The sequence below is a fragment of the Rattus norvegicus genome, chromosome 7, assembly GCF_036323735.1.
Source record: "Rattus norvegicus strain BN/NHsdMcwi chromosome 7, GRCr8, whole genome shotgun sequence".
Classification (NCBI taxonomy): Eukaryota; Metazoa; Chordata; class Mammalia; order Rodentia; family Muridae; genus Rattus; species Rattus norvegicus.
The window spans coordinates 136490568-136505833 of record NC_086025.1 but is presented as its reverse complement, the minus strand read 5'-3'; the positions used below and the strand labels follow the sequence as shown (position 1 = coordinate 136505833).

General features: G+C 46.5%; 1 protein-coding gene across 3 annotated transcripts in view; it reads right to left on the bottom strand.

Moving 5' to 3' along the window:
- Window positions 1-4449: 4449 nt before the first annotated feature.
- The window catches only part of Nckap1l (NCK associated protein 1 like), a 45485-nt gene continuing 34668 nt past the window's right edge, over window positions 4450-15266 (bottom strand). For 2 of the 3 annotated variants that reach the window (NM_001414951.1, NM_001108119.2), the window contains 5 exons: window positions 13043-13136; window positions 12085-12201; window positions 11573-11682; window positions 9891-9980; window positions 4450-5839 (listed from right to left, as the gene is read on the bottom strand). In NM_001414951.1, coding sequence (NP_001401880.1) covers window positions 5708-5839; window positions 9891-9980; window positions 11573-11682; window positions 12085-12201; window positions 13043-13136 — 543 coding nt within the window. In that variant the 3' untranslated portion in view covers window positions 4450-5707. Of the gene's footprint in view, window positions 5840-9890; window positions 9981-11572; window positions 11683-12084; window positions 12202-13036; window positions 13137-15266 lie in introns of those variants that run through there. The other variant, XM_063263688.1, reaches the window with a different exon arrangement.

The following is a 15266-nucleotide window of genomic DNA, read 5'->3' as shown; positions in this document are numbered from 1 at the left end:
GCAGTTCCTGCGGCTGCTTCTCTCACGCTACTCGGCCGAGCTCTGGGCTCCAGCTTCCAGTTCTCCGCGCCGCCGCCGCCGCCGCTGCCGCCGCCGCCGCCGCTACCTCGGCCACCGCCGCCGAGCGCTGCCACAGCCGCCTCCTCGCCTCCCTCCTCCTCCGCCGGCCAGGGCCCCCTCCCTCCGCTCCCCTCCCCGCTCCTCGACCCGCCCGCCCGCCGGTCTACCGCGCAGTGCAGCCACTCCTCCCCCTCCCCTAGGAGCGCAGGGGAGCCTAGGGGGTGCACACTCAGGAGCGCCCAAGGGCGAGCGCGCGCACAGGCGCCCGGCACGAGTGGCTGCTGCGTGTGCCCTTGCGCGCGGGGGGGCGGGGAGGGGGTAGTGCGTGTTGACAGCGAGCGCGGGCGGCCCACAGGACTTCGTGTGGATGGTGGGGTGGTTCCCCCTGGGTGTGTTCAGAGTTTCTGTGAATGTGCGCATGTGGTCCCAATATTCCACGCGTGGCTAGTCGCCCGCATATCCTCGGTGGTCCTTCTTTCTCCCTGGAGTACCAGGCCGTGGGTGGAGTGAAGCCACAAGCCTCAGAACCTAGCCAGGCCAACCCCCACACGCCGAGCTCCTGTCTTTGAAAGGAAAAGTTCTGGTGGCTCTGAGCGATGCTAGCATCCCACAGCTGGCCTCAGCTCCCACAACCGGGTCTTCCGGACCTGCCTCTGTCGGCTGCCTCTGTCTCCCGCCTCACAGTGCCTCCTGCCACTCGCCCGGAGGGAATTTTTTAAAGCTTTCCAGAGCAAGCAGCCCCCATGCCTTCCTTAACTACCCAGTAACTGCACACAGCCAGGAAAGCAAGCCTGATAGCTGGCCTAGCCTGCAGGCCTGCAGCCGTTCCGGCTCACTTCATTTTATTCTGCCTTCAGAGAAAGAAATGTAAGGGCTAAAGGCCCAGTGTAGGACAGCCTCTCTGCTGAATAAACGTTTATGAAACAAAAGGGTGGAATTTGAACTCAAGACTGTGTAACAGGATAAAACCTTTCATCCAGCTCCGTCCCACTACGGGAACCACTTCTGTTTATCTGTTCTCTAAATGTACACCTACTTTGGCAATGTAGAGACTCTCATACAACCTGCAAATAGAAACAGGTTCACTGACTGTTGGTTTTCTAACAAGCCACTAATCCAGGGCTCCAGAATGTGAATTTTCTCTGGGGTTTGAAAGGAGGGATGAACTGGGAGGAGACATATATTCTAAACTATGGAGGGGAAGCTCCTCTTTTCTCAGGCAAAGGAGGAGAAAGGAACAGAGGGGAAGTGCTAGACTCCCATTGTGAAAAAACTGCAAGGAGAAGCAGCCACCAGGAAGCACAGAGGCAGGAGGCTACAACAGAGTTGAAGATAGAGTGACAAGAATCTTGGGGCCTCACCTTCTGTCAATCTAACTCCAATAAACGGCACTGTTCCCTCCTCTCCGGAGAAGCAGTCACAGACCAGAGACCTCAGCATCTGAGACCCTATCACTCTTGCACAATGTAGTTTACAAAATTTGTGAGCCAGCTCCCCTACCAACTGAAGAAGGGATTGGCTGGAAACTATACAAGAATTAATTGTGAGTTAGGATTAAGTTAAAATGCTCTAACTCAAAAATTTCATTAGAACTAGGAGTTTCCCAATATAGACAGGCTGTTCAACTAGAGTCAAAAGGCAAGAAGGGTTCCAGGGTGTGCTTTCATCGTTTCTCATCAACACAATGGCATGCCCAGCCCTCCTAGGCTCCCAACTCCTGACCCTTTTAAGAAAGAGGTCATTTATACAATCTATCCACCTCCCTTTCTGTTTAACAAGAAAAGTGTGCCCAGAAGAAATAACGACAGTCCCACAGAGATAGCCTGTAAGTCAGGGCCTTTTCCACTCGTTGGCTTTCACTTTCTTTAGTCACATGTTCTGGTATTCGACTTCACCCTCCCCCCTCTAGTTGAAGAGCAATCACATTTCAGCTTTATGAACTTCTAAAGAGACCAGAATATGATTGTGCTTTGTCCCATTTGAGGAGTCCAAAACAGCTATTCTTCTCTCTCTGTCTTTTCCAACTCCCCTCCCCTCCCATACCTTTCCTCTGCTCTTTCTCCCCAGCCTCATCGCCCTCCTTCCTGATCAGCTTCTGCTGAACTTCCCTGCCCTTACCCCTCGGAAAGTCTGCCTCCTCACACACCTTGCCCCACAATCCCTTCCAAGAAGCTCAGAGTTTGATAAAGACCAAAAGTGATGCTTTGGCAGCAGGTGACGGATGGATGTGATCTGCCTCCTACAGGAATGCTATTTAAAGGGACAGCCCCACAATCCTCTCTCTCCAAAGTGACAAGAGAAAAGCCTGCTCTTCAGTCTCCACCATGCTGCAAACTCAGCTCAAGTTAACTTCTGACTTCCCCAATCTGCAACCTGGCCTGCAGCTCTCGCTTCCTATTCAGGTGGGAGGGAGAACACTTGACAATTCACTGAGGTGTGGGGGCTGAAGGGGGGACTCATCTTTACCTCCTCTGATGACAGGTACTTGGGAGAGGCAAGAGGCCTTGTGGGGAGGAGGGCTGGGAGAACATTCTTCCCTCAACAACGTGAGCACATTTCAGCCATGTGCCAGCCTCCTTACAAAGTCGAACTTTGTGAAGGAAGAACGGGTCCAGGTAGCAGGGTCTTAGATTAAGAAAGTTGGTCCTTAGCTGGGACCACCCTTGCTCCAGGATCTAGTGCTCAGGCCACATTTGTTTCCTTCTTGAAAAATGTCAGAGGGAACCCCCTACTTTCCTTGTCTAGACTTCAGGCTGCACCTCTTTGCCTGCTTCCTGGATAGAACAGCATAGCAGAAGAGGCAGCAACCCTGCTGCCCAAACCAAAGACAGCACCTCAGCAAGCATCTCCCCCCCAGGCCTGGCAAGGAGAATAATTCCATCTTTACTCCTGCAAGGAAGCTAATGGGGACTTAATGAAAGCACTACACTAATGAAAATACCAAGGCTAGAACCAACTCTCTCTGCAAGTCAGAGCAATTGGGGTCAGCATCACTCCTCATTTCTTTGGGGGTCTAAGTTAAACAAATTGAGGGATCTCAGAGCAAAAACAGTCCATGGTCGATTGTGTCCTAGGCAGTAAGAAGTCAGAGATCCTCCTCATTGAGGAAGCAAGTACCTGAAACGCTGACACACCCTGTTTTTTCCTGCATCCCTTCACTTCTGGTCATTCACCTTTCATTCCTGCTGGTAAAGGTAGCGGGATCCTAACCTTTCCTTTTGCTCCTTCTACGGTTTTCTGAATTCTATACAGAGGCACCCTGCCAGACAGAAAGTCCAGGACTAAGCATCAGACCTGGGTTCCAGTTTAGCTCAACACGTGGCCTGATTCATTAAGTCATTTATTGTCACTGAATGCTTCCTCACCTGCAATATGGAAGCCTTCCTTGCCTAGTTTGCAAAATTGCTGTACATATAGAAAAATGATTTGAAAAAGCATAGGTGGTAGATAAATGTGTGGGCATAATTACACGTCTGTGAAAAGAGATTATGTCAAATTGCAAAATTTTAGCAGTAGAAAACAAATCTGTTGATGTGGGTGGGTTGCAGGAGGGAAATGGGGGTGATTATAAAATCTGTGTGGTAATTTAGTTATTCTGTGTCTTGACTGTCACAGATACACAAGTCTGCACACAACAGTGCTACATATACATACACAGAGAACCAGCGTAAGTAAAACTGGAACACCTAAATGAGATCAGTGAATCATATTAATGCCCCATTATCCTGGTTGTGACCACGAACTGGAGTATTATGAGTTGTTACCATTGAGTGAAAGAAATTGTGCAAGAGTAGACAACAGGGTCTTTCTGTATTATTTCTTACAAGTACATGTAGATCATGATTTTTTTTAATTAACAAAAGGCCATTATCCCTACCTCTGTCACCTACCTCTCTAGCTGTCCCATGGGAGGTTCTTTGTAAATGATTCTCCATGTACATGAAGAAGGGGTCTCTATGTCCCCTCAAGAAGAAGAACCAAAAAGAGATATAAGAGTGTAGGGTCAGCAGGGTGTAATGGTCTATGCTTAGAATCCTACCACTTGGGAAGCTGATGCAGGAGGGTTGTAAATTCAAGGCTAGCCTGAACTACATAGCAAGATCCTGAATCAAGAGAAAAGAGAAGAGGTGCCATTTATTAGATACCCCTGAGTCTTTCTCTCCTCGTCAGTTGGTCTGACACTGAGCCACCTCTTTACACATGAAGTCCTCTTCATAGGAAGGAAGGACAATAACTGAAGCGTGGAGATACAGTCTCTGTTGCGTCTGTCCTAAAGAGCAAACAGTTTTTACTAACAAAAGTGTCTGTTGATTATATGTGTCAAGTAAAGGAAATACTGACTAACCCCAGGTCTGAAGAAATAAAAAGCAAACAATCACACAATCCCAAAACAGCTATCAAATTGGTTTAATGAAAGCTGGATGGTTTTGCTGAAAGCCAACAACAATTGCTTCCTTTTCATAATGGAAGCATGGGCATGACCCTAATTAATCAACTCGCTAATTACATTTTCCCATTCCAACTATTCTGGACCTGTGACACTTATGATCTGTTACTCCAGCCCTCCCTGGCGATGACTGTGTGAATGAAAGATGGGGTTAACTGCTCTCTGCCACAGAGTTACTAAACCCAGTTAGCGCTATCTTAAATGCCCCGGGCTCTATGACACTTGAAATTCTAATTAGTACAGAAAAGGGCTAAGTTGAAACAGCTTGTACTCCCTCAAGGATCCCTACTCTTGGGCCCTCCGACCTAATAAGGTACGTGAAATTTAAGATCTACAAGAGAAGTCCCTGCCTGGAGCAACAGCTGTACTGAGGCTGACAAGGGGATTAGGGGTTAAGTTAGTCCCACCCATTAGGAGGTAGAATATCCCCCTAATGATGTAGGAGGGAAAACCCACATGAGTCAGTTTCACTTGGCTGTCAGGTGATCTGCATTACCTCTCTCCAGTCTGGGCTGTGGAGACACACAAGGAAAAGCAGGCACAGTGAGAGCAAGGGAGATATACTTTTTACCCACAGTGGGTAGGAGAGTAAGCTGGACACGATACCTCTGGAGGAGGAATACCATTGGGGAATGGAGTCAAGGTGAGAAGGACCAAGAGCCCTTCGAAGAGAAATGGGTGCCTGTGCTGCTCTGCTGCAGTGGGAGCAGGCTGGACGTTTGCTGAACACATTTGGAAAAGGAAGAGAGGAGATAATCGTCCTAATGAATGTGCAGGAGACAATAGCAGCTCCAGCGGGAGGATTATAAGCTCATTATGGTTTAATATGATGATTGATCATCTCTGCCCGCCAACATTATCCTAGAATAGTGATGAAGGTCGGAGAGAACCATGCCTGTCAGAGCTTAAGCTGGAGTCACCAGAAGATACACAATATGCTTATAGGTCACTGTTTTTTTTTTTTTCATGGTTAAAAATTCATACATGTAGTTCCACACCCCTTTATCTATACATTGTCCTCCATGGCCCCAGCCTGTCCCACTTCTCCATGACTCCTCAGCCCTAGATAGTCCTCCTTATCCCTTTCAGCTGTGGGGCCTGACCTGTCTCTCCCTGGGCACCCTCCCACTCTTCTCCCCTTTTGAAGAAACGGCTGCAACTTTCACTGCAGTGTGGCTCTTGGCAGCTCCAGAAGGCCCTTCAGTGGGAACTGGCTGGCAGACGGTTCAGGTAGAAGGCCCGGGAAACCTCCCGATAGGCATTGCGTAGTAGAACGTAAGGGAAACAGGACTCCAGCATGTCCAGGGTCAAGAAGGGTGACTCCTCCACCACCTGAAACATACAGTCAAGAGGTGAGGACTCCCAGAAGGCATCTGTGACAACAGCTTTCATCACACAGGTCCTAGGCCCTCTGTAGCTCTGAGAGTTCAAAGTGAGCAGATCTGACTCACTCCTCCCCTACTCTGGCTCTCGATCTGACTCCCCAAGGCAGAGTGTCCTCCTGAGCTCCATTTCAAGCCCATCCCCTCCATCGGGGATAATGTGAAGGGCACAGAAACAGAAGGCAAGGGAAAAAGGAAAACGAACAAACCATTTTCCTAGAGTCTCTCCTGTTCTGGAGACTAAATCACATGTGGGCAGCATAAGCACTGAGTAAAGATGGAGGGCAGTGCTCACTCATATCAAAGCTTTACAGCCAGGGAGACAATTACCACTGCAGGCAGGGGGCGGGAGGGCGGGAGGGCAGGGGGTGGGGGTAAAACCACACGGGTCCTCTTATACTGGGTCATGGGTTCCTCCCTCTTCCAGCACAGCACCTGGGGAGCCATAAGGATGCTACATAAAGGACCAGGCATGATTAATTAGTTTAATTAGAAGCTTTTATGTTGTGGCAATCCCAGCAGTCCCCATGGCTAAACAGAAGATAGATCGGATGCCTGGGTAAGACTAAGGGTGATAGTAAGGGTGTGAGAATGGTCAGAGATGTCAAAACAGCAACACAGCCTAGGATTGAGCTGCATTTCCATCTGGGTGGGGAAAGCAGGATGTATTTCCTCAGAACCTGTTCCCTCAAAAAATCATGAGCCTAAACCCATGCTCCAGAGAAGAGTCCCACATCCTCTGGCCATCCACACAGTGGGCCTTCCCAAAATGTCTGTTATTTCAGGTTCTGTAGATCCACAAAGGAAAGAGAATCTACCATGTCTGGTGTCCCATGTTTCTATCTCTCTCCAAAGACGATTCAAGTTTTACATCAGTACGATTTTGCTAACACATTTACACACAGGGCACACAATGGCCTCAAAAGAGCAGCAACATAGCCTGGAGGAAAGAAAATCCTCTGTCAAAACCGCAGCCCCAGTCAGATGTGGTGACTCACGCCTGCCATCCCAACTCAAGGCTGAGGCAGAAGGAGTATCATGAGATTGAGGCCAGCCTAGGTCACATATTGAATCTCAGGCAACCCAAGGCTGAAGAGCAAACCTTGCCTTGTTAATTAATTAATTAATTTAATTAAAATAAAAAAATTAAGATTAAAAGTAACTAACAAATATAAACTCTGAAGTCCCGAGCCAAAGTCCAAAGGGAGTTCCTTGCTTACTGAGATTTCCAACCCTCAGGCAACAGATGCAATCAGGTGCAGAGAAATGGGTGACAGCTTCAGAAAAGAGTCACTGGTCCATGGCTTCCTGTTCTCTGTTGCTCTGAGGACAGACCTAGACAGGAGGCTCAGAGACGTGGGTTCTAGTCCCAAGTCAGCCTATATATTCTGAATCTCATTCTGCTCGTCCATTTCTCCACTATTGGTCTTTAAGTCTCAGATAATGGCCAGGATCTGGTGTGGCTCTGACATCTAAGTTCTTGATTCTGAGAGTGGGAACCCATGCCAGGAACAGGCTGTCAACCCTGGGGTGGGCCATGCTCAGGTTGGACAGTGAGAACAGGAAGACCCCCGGGAGGGAAGTGCTGGCCAGATTGTGGGATTACACAAATAGCCTTTTAACTCAGAACACAGTGCCTTCCCTGTAATCATCTCCACTTTCTCTGTGGAAACATTTGCATTTAAATTGCTTTGCAGCAGCTACTCCCTCAATCATCACCTCAGCAAAATGTGCCTGGTCCTGGCTCTGCTCCTGCCAGGGCTGCCAGGGGCAGGAACCTCCCCATCTTTTAGGACAGGCTTGGATGTGGAGATCATGGCACAGAAGGTGGGGCTAAAAGGCAATTCGAAACACAGTCACCTCCCACCCTTCCAGAGCAGCAAGCACAGTGTGTTCCATTTATTGAGCACTTAATGTCTACAATGCACTTCCTCAAAGATCTCTTAATTCTAACCGTGCCATCATGGATAAAGTACTAAGCTTTTGCTGGGCATGAAGACATATATCTGCAATCCCCAGCATTCAGAGATTCAGGCAGGGACATTTTGAGCTGGAGGTCAGACTGAGCAACAGAGTAAAACTGTCCCAGAAAGAGAGACAGGAAGGAAGGAAGGAAGGAAGGAAGGAAGGAAGGAAGGAAGGAAGGAAGGAAGGAAGGATGGAAGGAAGAAAGGAAGGAAGGAGGACAGACAGACAGACAGAGCAAGCTCCAAATGCAAATGCAGTGCTTGCCTATTGCATTTCTGGCATTCTCCTTCCTGGAGCCCTCACACACTCTACACACTTCAAGTTCATTCTCCCTCATAGGCCTTTTTCTGGCTGAGACATAGATACCACTCAAGGTCTTTAAAGAAGGGAGCCTAAGGAGGCAGGTCCCAGGAATGCTTATGCCTCTATTTCTAAGCTCAAATATTACATTAAATTAAATTAAAAAATAAACTGGGTATGGTGATACATGCCTGTAATGATAGCATGCTAGAGGTAAAGGCAGGAGAACCAGAAAGTCAAGGTCATCCACGGTTATCTATCAAGTTCAAGACCAGTTTGGGACATATGAGGACCAATAAATAAATAAATAAATCTATTTTGTCACACTTTCAAAATATACCTTTGTATATTCATTGAACTCTAAGTCTGAGAATGCTAGAGAAATGGCTCTGCAGTTAAGGGCACTGAATTTTCTTTCAGAGAACCTGAGTTCAATTCTCAGCACCCACAAGGCAGCTCACAACTGTCTGAAACTCCAAGATCTGACACCTCACACAGACATACATACAGGCAAAACACCAATGCATGTAAAATAAAAGCTACATTAAAAAAAAAGAAAAAGAATGCTTAGACTAGGGCCAGAGAGCTAGCTCAGCTGGTGAAGACACTTGCTACCAAGCCTGAAGACCTGAGTTTGATCTCTAGGGCCCACAGGGTAGAAGGAGAGAATTGACTTCTGCAGGGTGCCCTCAGAGCACACATGCACCACAGCACCGACACATACACACACAAATGAGTGTAAAAGAGTTTTAACTCTTAGACTTATCAGAGTTCTATATCCTAACAAAACAAAAGAGTAACTCGGTTTTAGTCAAGCACCCCTTCTCTTTTCCACCCCTTTTGAGAAGTTTTGTACACACTCAGACTTCGCTACCTAGCAGCTCAGCTGCAGCCATACATCCTTGGGTAGCAGAGGTACAGCCACCATCCACACCAGTAGGGTGGGCTGGAGAACTTAATACCACACACATCCTGAGTGTGTCCTATGAGTCGGGGCACATCCTCTCCCACAAGGCCAGAGAAGAGTAAGGTATGTGTGGGGGGTAGATGAGAAGAGGGTAAGGACAGGGCCTCTAGACAGAGCCAGCAGCCCTACCTGCCCAACCTGGAGGATCAGACTATGAGATGAAAACAGTTAGTAAATATGTTGAAGAGGGAAACAAGGTCATAAGGGAAGCACTTTAAAAAGTCAACTGAGTCAGAGCTCCAGGAACTTTCCACCGAATTAGAGGCAAGCACGAAGCTTGAAAAGCAAGGGAATGAGCGTGAACTGCCTGATTCATGACCTTACCAAATCCCTGCCTTATAACCAAAATTAATTCCATACCTAAACCCCTTTAAGCCCTCTCTGTTCATAGTATCCTTGAAGACAAGAAATATACTGGTAGGAAGTTGTCGGAGAAAACCAAAAGCATACTGAACAGCCACCCAAAAAGGGCATTGCTGCCCTCCTCCAGGTCAAACTCAGGAGCACTGCAAGACAAGGGACTCAGGAGCTAGGGGCAAGAGACATCCCATTGTGCCTAGAAGCCCTTGAATGTTCTGCTCTGAGATCAAAGGACAAGTCTAGAATGCTCACCAAAACATGAACACAAATCCAGAGGAACCAGGTGGACTTAAATTCTTAGTTAATGTTTTGGTTGAGAATATGGCAGGGACCCAAAGACCTTAAAAAGGAATCTCCTGCTGGCCCTTCCTCTCCATTCCCAGACCATCTTAAACAAGATACGTACCAAGCGCATGAGCAGAGAAATGGATTCACGATTTCTGGTTTTGAGCTTGTCAGTCTCCTGGCCCAGCTGCAAGAGGCTGACAGAGGCCACCTGCAGAGGAAGCATTTATAAAGAAACAGATTTTTATGGAGGTCAGAACAGAACAGCCTGAGGCTACAGGAACTTAAGAAAAGATCAAGGAGGAGCCTTAAGACATGCTAGGCTGTTCCTGAAAGCTCGAGGTGGGAAAGTATCAGGTCCCTAGGTTTGAGAGACACACATTGCCTGCAAACCAAAATAAATCCCAATGGCTTAGCCTGCCAGTGCAGACAGAAGGAGCTTATCAAATGCCAGGAAAGAGGGCACAAGGGGCAGGGAAGAACCTAGAACAAAGGCTGGTCATGCTGTGCACCAAGAGATTAACCTCTTTTCCTTAGCAGCCTCCAGACACCTGTCCTCAGACTGTTTACAGCTGACAGTACCTGGACGCCAAGGATGAACCTCTAATTCAAACAGTGGTCTTAGTATTCTCCTCCTATCATCTCCACTCACTGCCAGGCCTCCAACAGGTCAAGGAAATAGGTAGAAGCATGAGTAACACAGGCCAGACCCAGGTTACCTGAACTTAGCAACCAAACAAGGTACAAGAGAACAAAGAAATGGGATTGGGGATCTCTTTCCTTGGAGACCTTGTGAGAGTCTGCTTTACTTTTAAGATGGTTAGAGCTCATTCTGTCTAGTTGGCTTTCCCAGCTTAAACAGAGATGCTCTGACCAACTTAATATACCTGGCATGTACTTTTCAAAATAAGGGTATAATTCCTGAAAAAAAAAAAAAATAACGTCATCTGCTGTTTCCTTCCCAAAGGAGAAAGATAAGACCATAAGTATTAACTCTCCATTGCTGAGAATGCTCAGGGTGAGGGTAATGACCGTGAGGCAGAATATATAGACAAAAATCCTCCAAAGGGATCCAGAGTGGAAAACTCTAGGGCCTCTTTCAACTATGGGAGGAAGTTATTTATTCTATGTTTTTCTGGGGGCAAAACTAATATCAATGGTGATACTTACAGGGAGGCAAACTTTGAGTAAAAACATTTTCTATGAGTTTCAGACAAAATCTGTACAGAATCTACTCTGGTTGTAAACTCCAGGCCTTGCAAACCCAGGCCTTGTGTTCTCAAAGTTAGATCCTAAGACCAAAACCACTTGCTGAGAAAACTAATGTTTCCAGATTTAAAACCATGCCTGAAAACTGGTAAATGGCAGGACAGAGTGGGAAGGGCCCTTAGAGAGTATGAAACTCGGCATGGCTATGACTTCAATGTATCTCTGATCTCCTGGAGACCAAATTAGAAACATGAGGCTGGGCCTCGCTCTGTGTTCTAATTCAGGAGGTCTGGGGTAGAGATCAGGAGTCTATCTTAACAAACTCCTTAGTATATTCCGATGTGCACCAACATGACGAATCACAAATCAGTTTAATCTCTTTAGTTTATAAATGAGAAAGCCGAGGCCTCGAAATTTTGTCAGAGGACTCATAGTGGCCAAACTCGGATTTTCTCTTTGTCCAACCATCTCCCCAAGTATCTTGGCAGAAGCTGAAGTCCCAGCTGTCAGGAAAGTTAAAATCCTCCACTCTTCCTGAAAGAATGACATGGAAGCTTAGACTACAGAAGACGAAGTCAAACCACTTCCACTCACCACCAGAAACTCCTTGAGGTGCGTTTCAATGTTCTTGTTGTACAGAGTGAAAAGGGCAGCAGACACCTGGATGATGGCTTTGGTCAAACAGTGGATGTTGTTGTTGTAGCCTAGGAAAACATGGAGGGAGGAGAGACAAAGAGAATGACAAGGCTGGTCCTAACTGACAAATCTCTCTCTCTCTCTCTCTCTCTCTCTCTCTCTCTCTGTGTCTCTGTCTTTGTCTCTGTCTCTCTGTTCCTGTCTCTGTGTCTGTGCACCCCCACACAAGCTGGACCACCCTAACTGACACCAAAATAGCTAGCTGTCATTCGGGGACTAGAAGAAGTATACTCTTATGGCATTTTTTTTTTTGGAATAGAATTTTATGCACACATTCTCGAGTGCTCTTTGAAACAGAAATTTGCACCTTTACAGAAGTCTGTATGTTCCAGGTAACTTTGCTTTATTCCTCCTCCCTCTCCAGCAGAAATCTGAAGAGCACTGATCCTTCAAATCTACATTTTACTCACCATCTTTCTCAATGCTGAAGAAGGAAGAAGGGTCAGTGGCAAGGAGTGGGAGGGAAACAGCGAGGAAAATCAAAAGTAGGCACGCCACCTTGTACTCTTCTTCAGGGGATGAGTTATCTGGGGAAAAAGAAAAGTAAGGTCAGTAAACTGGAATTACCTCCTACAGGGTCCTACTTCACAGAAGCATAGTCACATACAAAAATATCTCTAACATGATTTAGCTAGAAGTGACTAAAGAAGACAGGAGAAGTACCCAATTAAAGTGAGGCCCAAATCCTAGAGCCCTGCCCATGCTCATGGCAGAGCAAAACTCCCATCAAGAGTTCTGCTGACATCCATCCTAGAATACCTTGTCAGCTTCTTCAAGAGATGGAGAGGCAGAAAGGAGAGAGGAAAAAAATTCTCACTGATCAAGAGAGAAGAAAATGGATGAATGTGGCAAGTTTGAAGAGCTTAATACCAATCCCTAGGTTCGGGTCTCTTTGAGGTATATATAACAATAAGTGGGCCAATCTCAGAAACCTGTAATGAGCGTAAGAGTAGGCCTGGGAAAGGACAAAGTCTATACAGAATCTACTCTGGTTGTAAACTCCAGGTGCACGGGGTCACTGTGGGGAACTTGGACACCAATTCCACACAACTTAGTGTGAGATCATCTGCTGTCTAAAGCTGTTCTCTTATTGACTCATTTGCATGAATCGTATTTCCCCAACCACACCCTAAGGTCCCCGAGCACTTGCTGAACAAGAGACTCTCGCTCTGAGCTACCTTCTTCAGCTCGATCAACAAAACCTAAATGACCACTGTGAGCATCTTCTGCAGGTTAGGGACTATACTTTGTCCTCCATCCAATCTTATATCATCTAAATTGACAACCCCAAACAAAGCCTTCTTTAATTTGACATTCCACCCACCCAAAATGGGGCACAAGCCCTTCCTTGCCCGTTTTCCATCTTACCAGCTTTCAGATTGGCAATGGCAGCCACCAAGGCCGGGTCAATGTCACAGCTCACCCCTGCAGCACACGCCAGCTCAAAGACACTCAGGGTGACCTGATAGAGAACAAAACAAAATCCTGGGGAGAAGTTCTAGCATAGGAGGGGTGCTTGGCAGAAACTATCGGCAGCCAGGAAACCTAGGTCGTGGTGTTTTAACTTGTGGTTTACTGTTATTTTTCTAGATAGATAGTCTTCTAGATGTTTTTCTAGATGGTCTCATAGCTTTCTGCACCCTGCAAAGGGCAAAAATGCTTTATGGAGCCGTGGATATGGCTGTCAACAAAGTGTTTATTGCACGAGCATAAGGACCTGGATCCCAGAACCCACATAAAAAAAGTTGTGCATGGGAGTGTCCATTTATAACCCTAGCTCTGGGTCCAGAATGGAGAGACAGGCCGTGGAGTTCATTGGTCAGTTAGCCTAACCATATCAATGAGCTACCAGTTCAATGAAAGATTCTATCTCACAAGATAAGGTGAAGAAAAGTTGAGGACACACATGCACATGCACACACATGCACAAATGCACATGAATACACAGGCACTGCTTAGCATTCAAGGAAAACCTTATTTTCCTAAACGCTTCATTTAATCAATGTAGCCAAGGTAACTCATTCACTTGTCCCAAATTACCACTTCCTTTCTTTCATGCTTTGGTCCAGATCCTTTCAGTCTCTAATGTTGTTCCGTCTTCTCTGTTTACATCTAAGTCATGTGCACCCCTTGAGCTTAATTTAAGTCTTGTAGGCCTCCCTGATTCAGTCCAAACTCATCTCTCCTTCCTTTCTTGTTTTACTGACCAAGCACAGACCACATGCAGCACCTGGTATTAGCTGTCTTTTCAGAGGGGAAGCAAAACATGTGGCTTCTTCCCGAACAGAGTCTACATTTTAAATATCCTGTGGCATAGTAAAGGCAGAAGGCATTTTGGAAGTGAAATAGATCCTGGCTCAAATCTCACCACCACCACTTAGTCACTGTGTCTAAAGGTTTTAACCTCTTTGAGCCTCAGAATTCTCATCCATAGAATGGGACGGTGGGGGAGGGGAGATGGGATGGGGGTTGCCAGAGGGGAAACCGGGAAAGGGGATAACATTTGAAATGTAAAGAAAATATCCAATAAAAGAAAAAAAACACCATTATATCTTATTAGAAAATATACATTAAAGTTAGATATTAGTTACATATTATGCAAAAAATTTCATTGAGGTACTCATATATAATTTCTACATTATTCTGTATATATGAAATAAATTCCCAAAAATTTATTTTTGTTTGGAAATGGAAAAAAAAAAAGGAAAGGGAGCAGTGATACTTCTATCAGACTATATGTGTAAAGCATCCTCCTTAGTGACTGACTAAATTATGCCTTCCTTCTTCTCCCTTTACTGTAACCAGATCTTTGCACTTTTCTCCTTTTTCCTAGTGTTTCACCTAGGGCTGAGCATATACCCAAGACATCAGTGAAGACTGACTGACACTGGATCTCTCGTTTGCTGTACTCAGAACTGAGTTCTCAGGGTGTAACTCAAGTCACGACTCCTGTACCAAGCACTTAGACCTCTTTTGAAGGTCTGTTTTTCTGTATTCTGTTTATGTTTTTTGTTTTTTTAAAGCACACCTTTTTCACCAATGCCCCACACATATTACAGCAACACACTTTGTAAATAGTACCGATACAGAAGCCACCTTCTGCTCAGCCCTTTATTTAAATATCTTAGACCCCGCCTGCCCGTGGTCATAGGCCAAGCAGACCAGGGCCATAGTGAATGAAGTGTGGTACTGAAGGAAGGAAGGGCTGGTTGACAAGCCTCATTTTCTCTTCCTCTACTCCACCTCTGAGACAATAGAGACTTTCCTCCAGCTCATCCCCTTTCTTTCCGCCTACACTCTCAAGCAAGCTGAGCCTAAAAACCAGAACTGTCCAGATGATGTGAGCTGGACAAACTCCTGACAGGATGGAGCACTCAGACTGGTCATCAGCCACTGCTGGAAATCAGAACTGTGCATCAAATCAGAACCCTGGGTGGAGGGAATGGACAGCTCTCTCTCTCTCTCTCTCTCTCTCTCTCTCTCTCTCTCTCTCTCCCTCCCTCCCTCCCTCCCTCCCTCCCTCCCTCTCCGCCTCTCCCTCCCCTCCCCCTCCCTCTTCCTCCCCCTCTCCCTCCCCTCCCTCTTCCTCCCC